Source organism: Quercus lobata, chromosome 7 (genome assembly GCF_001633185.2).
Source record: "Quercus lobata isolate SW786 chromosome 7, ValleyOak3.0 Primary Assembly, whole genome shotgun sequence".
Lineage (NCBI taxonomy): Eukaryota > Viridiplantae > Streptophyta > Magnoliopsida > Fagales > Fagaceae > Quercus > Quercus lobata.
The window spans coordinates 41,420,147-41,429,731 of record NC_044910.1 but is presented as its reverse complement, the minus strand read 5'-3'; the positions used below and the strand labels follow the sequence as shown (position 1 = coordinate 41,429,731).

General features: G+C 31.6%; 1 protein-coding gene across 1 annotated transcript; it reads right to left on the bottom strand.

Moving 5' to 3' along the window:
• Window positions 1-3,581: 3,581 nt before the first annotated feature.
• LOC115952299 (uncharacterized protein At3g50808-like) lies at window positions 3,582-5,559 on the bottom strand. Its single transcript, XM_031069403.1, has 4 exons — window positions 5,383-5,559; window positions 5,097-5,276; window positions 4,753-4,968; window positions 3,582-4,280 (listed from the first exon to the last, which is right to left on the bottom strand). Exons 1-4 carry the CDS (start codon window positions 5,383-5,385, stop codon window positions 4,053-4,055), a joined length of 627 nt encoding a protein of 208 aa, XP_030925263.1. The 5' UTR covers window positions 5,386-5,559; the 3' UTR covers window positions 3,582-4,052.
• Window positions 5,560-9,585: the final 4,026 nt, after the last annotated feature.

Here is a 9,585-nt window from a genome sequence, read left to right as displayed (position 1 = left end):
GAGCCAAATGGTGTCATTCTATCTAACCCAAAATTTAACAACATAACTATTCATAGAGTTCAATGTTTCAATTGGATGGCATTTTGAAAGTTTAGTGTTTAATTTCATAAACACTAAAACTATGATTTAAATTGCAACCCCTTTTAAATTATAGAACTTAAAATGTACTTTTTCCCTTTTATTTTTTCCAAGTAAAGGGGGCCAATGACTCCCCTCTCAACGTACTCTATATAAGGGGTAGAGATGCCAATTGGTTTATAGGCCACTGTGTTTAGAGTATCTCCCTTTTAACGAGCAGGCAAAAAATTGTGATTATTAAAAAAAAAAAAAAAAAAAAATGTCCATGTCATTATCATATATATAAAAGCCGCTATGCCGCTACAGTGCTTTGGCACTGTACACTCAGTGTGTTTGCACTGTAGCGGCTACAGAAATTTTTGGTTTCGTGAGCACCATAAGGTACTGTAGCTACAGTACCCAAAGCCTCTTTTTTATTTTTTTTCAGAGTAATCCCTTTTTTTTTTTTTTTTCCTCCTTTTCTTTTATTTTCTTTTAAATATGTATGTAAACTGATATATATTGTTATACTAACACAACAAATTTCACAATATTTTTATAATTATTGACGTGTCAATTTCTTACAAATCGAAATAAAATAATAAAATATGAGATTCTAACCAACTACAACTAAAAATAAATGTTTTGAGAAAATGTTACAAAATTTATTATGCAGTGCTTTTACTTTATTCAACTGACATTGTAGTTACAGTGACTAAAGTTTTTTTTTTTTTTCCCCGGTAATAGGTTTATGTTTTTTTTTTTTCCCTTTTAGATATTTATATAAGCTGGTATATATATTGTTATACTGACACAACAAATTTCACAATATTTTCACAATTATTAACGTGTCAATTTCTTACAAGTCGAAATAAAATAATAAAATATGAGATTGTGACCAACCACAACTAAAAATAAATGTTTTGAGAAAATGTTACAAAATTATTGTGCAGTGCTTTTGTTTTATTCAACTGGCACGGTAGTTACAGTGCTTAATTTTTTTTTTTTTTCCAGTAATTGGTTTGTGTTTTTTTTCTTTTAAATATTTATGTAAGCTGGTATATATATTGTTATATTGACATAACAAATTTTACAATTATTGACGTGTCAATTTCTTACAAGTCGAAATAAAATAATAAAATATGAGAATGTGATCAACCACAACTAAAAATAAATGTTTTGAGAAAATATTACAACACTTATTGTTATTACAATATTTTCACAATTTTTGAGATCTCAGTTTTTTATAGATCAAATAAAAAAATGCTAAGTCCACAACATTTTAACATTAATTTTTACAATGCCTAAAGTTTTTTTTTTTTTTCTTTTAAATATTTATGTAAGCTGGCATATCTATTTCTATTAACTATATAAATAGAGCCAAAGGTTCATGAATAGTGTTTTTTTGGTTTATTCAATTAGTGAGGTGCACTTTTTGTTTTGTTTTCTTTTTTTCCTTTTTTTTTTTCTTTTTTCTTTTTTCCTTCAAGTATGGTTTAAGCTTTGCTTTTGTTTTTGTTTTTTGTTTTGTTTTTTTAAAGATCTTTATATGTTTACTTTGTACTTGCAATGCAAGTTTACATTGTAAATACACAAAAGTGGTTAATATTATACACATTTGCACAAAAAAATGGTAAATATTGTACAAATTTAATTTGCCAATTTTTTTGTGTCTACAATATAAATTTACATTGTAATTAAGTACAATGTATACATAGAGATATTGTTAAAATGTTGTGATGCATGTGTCAATTCCTTATGGGTCAAAATAAAATAAAATAAAATAATAAAATATCATACCAAGATCTAGCACAACTAAAAATGTCGTGACATATTGTTGTTATTACAATATATTTACAACTATTGAGGTGTAAGTTATAGGTTAAAATAAAATAATAAAATATTAAACTGGGATCCGTAACGATCTTATACGAATAAGATTAACTTTTTATAACATAATTATCAAAATTTTTAAAATTAATATCTCTTTTTATTTTGTAATACAAATAAAATTTAAAAATTGATCATAATCACTATTTTTTTTTTTCCATGGCTAGCACTGCCTTGCACATGCTGCCTTAACTAGTAATTAATAAATGTTTAATTAAAGTGACTACATTTGCACGTACACTTTGTTTGCATGTACCCAATGGGCCTGAAGTATTGATTTAAAGTGGTCTTGGGCCCAGTTTTCTACTAAAAGCTGATTCGTTGGTTAACTGAGATCTGGGCTCAAAGCTTGGCCCATGTAGGAGATGCTGCCTTTCAGGGAGAGACACAGCACATATTTCATCATGACTTTGCCGTGGAAATGGTTGTTGATGATGCAAAGAATAGGCCAATCAGTTGCTAATTCAACAAGATAATAATTGTAGCGTGTGAAAGTCTCTTAGAACCGTGCTAGAGATTTATTAGTAAGCTTTGCTTACGCTAAAATTCCAGGAATTCCAGGATTGACATAAAGATTACATGTGGTCCATAAATCTATTAAATCAAACAATTAACTTAAAAATTGAGCAAGGCAATTGAAGTACGCTAATTTGGGCAAAACCAGGCAATTAATGAGGAAACATTGCACACAAGAGCCACACTAAAGCATAGATTTGGCAAGGTTGGGTCGAGCTTCTTTCACTGTTTACCAACTACCTAATCGGTAGGCCTAACCTCCAATGCACCTAGTGACTATGTCTACCCTCCCATCCCATGTGGGGCAAACCATTTTTTCCTTCTTCTTCTGAATTTGTCGGGCAACTACTTATTACAAATAATAAAAACAAAGAGAGAACATACCCAAACCCCAAATTAGGTTTAAATTTAAGTTAAGCTTTTCCCTAATGAATTTCCCACAAAATGCAAAAAGTTGAACCAATGAGCATGATATGGCTAATCTAGGCTTCCTTTAGCTAAATGGGTAAAGACCCATATAATTTCTACCATAGTTGGCAGGAAGTCAAGGTTTTATATGAATTTACAGAAATAATAATTTTTTTAAAAAAAAAACGGGTTTTAGATGATTGGTTAGATTCGTTACATAAAGTTGACAATTGGGTATGTTTTTGTTTTTATTTTTATTTTTTTTTATAGTAATTCGTTGACTTACGCACATGGAGGCAATATTTTGAATTTTGACACAAATATTTTTTCATTTTTCAGTTTTCACGGCTTCCTTTTCCACATTTTAACCCAATTTACTATATCCGTTGTCCCCAAAGTTGGGCCATATTTGTACAATTAATTTAATGGAACGCTCTCGATATTGCTGAGCTCTTTGGCTCTTTAAATCATTGAGACTATAATATACCTACTCCTTGAATCCGTGGAAGCCGCTCTGTGAGATTCAAGTATCCATCAATTCATGTCTAACTCTACCTACTTGTTTGGCTTCTCTGCTTAAAATTGCAAAAAAGGTGCACTACGTAATTGCTCTCTCTCTCTCTCTCTCTCTCTCTCTCTCTCTCAAACACAATCATATCACATAGTTTTCATGAAAAATAAGATAAGAGGAAAAAAGAAAGAGAAAAAGAAAAAGGAAAACACGGACATAATTTTCCAAACTTGTTAACATTCTTACAAAGCTGATTTGCACATTACATGGAGTATTAAACAATGAAAAGCTGCTGTTTCTTTATGTAAACGGCCCATGTGGTTGTGGCCCCTTGCAAACTATGAAACGGACTCCAGAAAGACTTGCTTTTATTTTCTTAATGACATGTACACCTTGCAACTATCAATAATAATTCTGCATTATTGCTTCTTCACAAGAGAGAATTTGTTGTTTTGGGACCCATCCCCTAAAGAGAGAACTTTCTTGTATACTTTTTTTTTTGGGGGGTTTTGGTTTTTTTGTCTTTTGGACAACCCACACTGAAGGCTACCCAATACTTTCTCAAGAAAGAGACCCCCAATTTCCAAAGGGTGGACCGTGTAACATAAGTTGGGTTTTTTGAACTTTGAATAATTGAATAAAGTACTACAAGTTTTTGAAGTACCATTGGTTAGGATCCAAAGGGAGCCCTATGAGGAATGCCTTTTCTTCTTCTTGCGTTTGAAGGAGGTGGAGGAGGTGTGGATGGGTAAATGTCTTGTTGTGCCCCTCCCCGCAATTCTTCTTCCTCCCTTGATGAGACTAGTCTTCTTTGTATACCTTCCCTTTCCATTAATGCTTCTTCATTCTTAGCCCCTAATACAAAGCTTGTGTCCCCATTTCTCTTTATTCCTACAAGCTAATTCATTTTTCCAAAAAAAAAAAAAAAGATTAAAAATCATAAAATTTTAATATATTATCCCTTTAACCCAAAAAAAAAAAAAAAAAATTAAGTATCAATCCAAGCAAAACCCAATCTACCAAAACTAGTTAATAATTATGAAATGATGGTGAGGATGATAATGATGTCAATTGGTGGATAGTGATGCTAATGGTTGATATGTGATAATGTGAATGCAAGTCATGTATGTAAAGCACTATGCATGGTTGAGAGAGAATAATATGGTAGCTTGTAATGATCAGCAATGGAGAGGGCTGATAATGATATGGTGAAAGTGATATATACCATTGTGAACGTGGGTCATAATGCATATAGGTAATGGGTATGTCATATGTGAGTTGTGAATGATGTTGATGATGATGATGATCGATGAGAACAATGCGAGATAATAAGAAATTTAAAAAAAAAAATTGGCAAAAAAATTGCTAACCTTACAACCAAGTGAACAGAAACGAAATGTGTCCAAAAGGCTCCTCCCACAAATTTCACAAATGTGTGAAACCCCTTTCCCAGATTTTGGCTGAGGCCTCTCATTGAGAAACAAAACTCTGGCACTGTTTATCACATAGGTCTGAACTCCACTTATGTCCAATACCTTTTGAATTTCTGAAACCCTCACCACATCATGATATGAAGATCTCCTTATCTTCAAGAACCCCAAAAAAAAAAACCTATTACACATTCTTTTTAAAGAAAGAACAAGAAAAGAAAACCCTTCATTGCACAAAAGCTCAAAAACTAAAAATTGATGGAAATGTGAATGAGTATGACTACCTGAATGACTTGATGATCCTTGTGCCTAGAAGAGCGGCAATAAAAGCAAAAAGCATCGCCATTGCAGTCTAGACAAAACATGTTGCATTCACTCCTAGCCGCATCTCCATGAGTCCGGCAGATTGAGAAGAAAGAAGTGTTTAGCAATGGCTCTAGCCATGGAGGTACCAACATTGTGTCCTGTTAAAAACCCAGAAACCAAAATAAGCTATAAAAGAATCAAGAGATAACACAAAAACACACAATGCTACACATTCAGAGAAAGAAAAAGAGTGATTGATATTACCATTTAGAATGTGAGTTTTGCCCCCTTGGGCTTGTTGGGAATAGTAACAAAGGGAAAGAAAGAAAATCACAGAAAGAATTGCAGATGAAAAATATTAGTCTCTCACAGAGAGAGAGAGAGAGAGAGAGAGAGAGACTAAACGACCTGCAACTTAGACTTCAACAACAAAACAACGCTTAGACTAAGGGACAAGTCTCATAAAACAAATGTGGCAACGCCTAGGGAGAGATTTTTCAACGGCTGAGATTAAATAAGGTGGCTGAAGTTCAATCACAGCCGTCAATTTACAGAAAGAGATAGGTGGGTTTGGCGCTTACGCTACTAATGCATCTTTTTTTCTCTTTTCTTTATTTATTTATTTGTTTATTTTTTTCTTGCGTCTCTACATAGGCACGAGGTCGGCCACTTGGCTACGCATACGCTATAAGAGCTGTTTCTTTTTCTAACATGGTGAATCCAACGCTCGTCCTTGTGCCACGTGTATAGATTCTCCCACGTGGCACGATCTGTACTGTGTGTTCTTGAATGGACCCCACATCTCTTTTTTTTTTTGTTGATTTAGGTATTTGAGAATAGTAAAATAAAAAGGGTGACGTCTGAATTGTGAAAAAAGTTGGGTTATGATGTGTGTATAGCCTCCTCACAAATACTTCAAATGGGTGTCCTATTGGCTATTGCGTAAGCTATTGCGTAAAGAGTTTAGTATGAATTGACTTTCTCCTCTTCCTAACCCTCTAAAATTCTGAAAAAAAATTATTTTCTAAGTAAAATTGAAAAAAATAATTTTATTTTCAAAATACAATGATGCACGGAAGTGGAGTACCCTATCAATTATATTTCGAGAGATGAGTTTCAGCTAGTTTAACTAATAAAATCTTGTCATTTAATAAAAAATTTAAAGTTCAAATCTCACATATACCAAAAACTAATTGATATATAATTTTATGATAAAGACCAATTATCAAAAGTTGACTCATACCCTTTATCTATAATTTTTTTTTTAAAAAAAAAAAGCTATATTTTAGGAGTAGTTAATAATTACTCACAATTGACATGATGCTCGTATCAATAAAAACAATCAATATATTACAAAAATTTTTTTTTTTATGTAACTTTTTGAACTAATGTCATATTTTGATATTAGTTTTATTTTTTGTTTTATGTCACCTAATACCAAACTTGATACGCGGATCATAACCTCCATGGATTTCACAATATTTTATCTTAATAAAAAAGCCATAATTACCACTTTTCATTAGGGTTTCTAATTCCAACTTACCATTGGATTATTGAAATTTTAGCTTGGTCATGAGATGCTCATTATACATAATTTTAGGCAGCATGTCATGTCAGAGGGGATTAGTTTTTATGTTAAACAAGAGACTGAGTTGTTAATCTATTATTTATTAATTATTATAAAAATACTAATAGACATATTCAGAACTTTGATTGAATAAAACTATGAAATGTTGCCGGCAGCCTCAGCGTTTAAATGGCATCCCAACATTTTAAACATGGTGAACATCACCCAACATCTCATTGATTGTAAACATTCATGTCATTGACCCATTAAAAACGATTAAGAAAATGACTAGGGTTGGAATTAGAAATATCCACAATCCTCTTGTATAGGGTTGGCCTTGGCCAGTATTATTCTTATTAACAACAAATTGTTGATTAGAACAAGATTTCAGATCACTTGTGGAACTTTTATTTAGTTCAAAAAGTACGTACCATTGAAAGTTAAAACATTAAAAAAAAAAAATGTTTGAATTGGATAATGACAATAATTTGTTCTGTAGCGTCTACTAATACAGTATAATTTAAGTATTTCTCTCAAGAATGAAATTTTAAAGCATTTCACTGATGATTCATTGACAAAAGCTCTTAATTTTCCTCTTTTTTTAATGCATCTCTGTTCTTTAGCAACAAGATTAATCAGTATGTTTATTGTGCATAATTAGTTAGTTTGATCAATTTTTTAGTGTTTCCAATTGTCATTTTATGTTGCATTTCATAACTAGCTAGTTAGTTTAATCAAATGGCTAGTGTTTGCCATTGTCATTTCGTATTTCATTTTCACCTCATGAGTCATGACGTTGGAGTAAAGAGAAATAATAATATATTATTAATGACAAATTGGGGAAAAAACATATAATCTAATTAAGAGCTTAATATAATATATTGAAATACTACTTAAATCAAAAACTTAAATTTAAACGTTTTGACTCAATTATGTTATATTAAAATTTCAAATTATTTATTTTTCTTCCAGGTAGAAACGAAAATAAAGAATTTGTTTTTGAGATGTGAATTTAATAATTAAATTTTGAATTCAAGTTTATTCACATCTTTTTTTTTTTTTTTTAATTATAATATGTGTGATGCCCCAATTTGATTGATTGTGTGATGTGTGTAGGTGTGTGATGAGTCCCACATTGGGTATTTACTGGGTAGATCTGAGCTTTATTAACAACTAAAAGGAACCTCAATTGTGACTAGTCCTTTTGAGGTATACCGCAGATGTGGCTAGCGTTTTTCCTTAGGTCGTTACATATGGTATCAGAACCGACCCGGTAACCTTGTGTGAGCTCGGAGATATTACCCCACAAAGTGGGCCATAACGAGGATGTTAGGGATTTAAGTGAGGAGATTATGATGCCCCAATTTGATTGATTGTGTGATATGTGCGGGTGTGTGATGAGTTTCACATTGAGTATTTACTAAATAAATTTGAGTTTTATTAACAACTAAAAGGAGCCTCAATTGTAACTAGTCCTTTTAAGGTATAGCGCAGATGTAGCTAGCACTTTTCCTTAGGTCGTTACATATATTGTGACTGGTCCTTTTAAGGTATAGTGCAGATGTGGCTATCGCTTTTTCTTGGGTCGTTACATATGGTATCAAAGCCGGCCCAGTAATTCCATGTGGGCTTAGAAACACTACCCCACAAAGTGGGCCACAACGAGGATGTTAGGGATTTAAGTGAGGGAGATTATGATGCCCCAATTCGATTGAATGTGTGATGTGTGCGGGTGTGTGATGAGTCTCATATTGGGTATTTACCAAATAGATCTGAGTTTTATTAACAACTAAAAAGAGCCTCAATTGTAACTAGTCCTTTTGAGATATAGCACAGATGTAACTAGCGCTTTTCCTTAGGTTGTTACATATATTGTGACTAATCATTTTGAGGAATAGTGCAGATGTGGCTATCGCTTTTCCTTGGGTCGTTACATATGATATTAAAACCAGCCCAGTAATCCTATGTGGGCTTAGAAACACTATCCCACAAAGTGGGCCCTAACGAAGACGTTAGGGATTTAAGTAGGGGGAAATTGTGATACCCTAATTTGATTGATTGTGTTATGTGTATGGGTGTGCGATGAGTCCCACATCGGGTATTTACTGGGTAGATCTGAGTTCTATTAACAACTAAAATGAGCCTCAATTGTTACTAGTCCTTTTGAGATATAGCGCAGATGTGGCTAGCGCTTTTCCTTAAGTCGTTACATATATTATGACTAGTCATTTTGAAATATAGTACAGATGTGATTAGTGTTTTTCCTTAGGTCGTTACAATATGACTATTCCACTTAATAATCTCAATTTTCTTGATATTATCAATCTTAGCTACAATCTTATCAATTTCAAATTTGAAATTATTTTGGCAAAAACAAATCCAACAATTTTAATAGGTGTTGTTGGTAAAATTATGTAAGTGATACATTGTATTTTGAAAAAAAAAAAAAAAAAAACCTAGTTGTTCATATAATTTAATAAATCAATTGAGAATTTCTTCTATTTATAAACTTTTTTTTTTCTAAAAATAAATATAAATCGTCAATATTAGAATGAATATTATTTTTGAGAAAACATTTGAGATTAAGAGAATATGTTTGCAAACTATCATTATCTAGTATTTTTTATTTCTCGAAATTAAATAATAAAAAACTAATAATTGTATATTTAAAAATTTTCAAACCTACTCCAAATTGAAGAAAGAACTTGATCTAGTATATATAATTAGAAGTAATCAATTTTAAAATATTTTTTAGTGGATTGCGTAGTCTTATCATTCATATTCTCTTCAAACTATTTCATTCTAGGAATTATTTCATGAGATATAAGTTCTATTTATATTTTAGATACAATTTTTTAGATGAAAACATAGTAAATGTAAGTATATTTTCTCTATTTTTT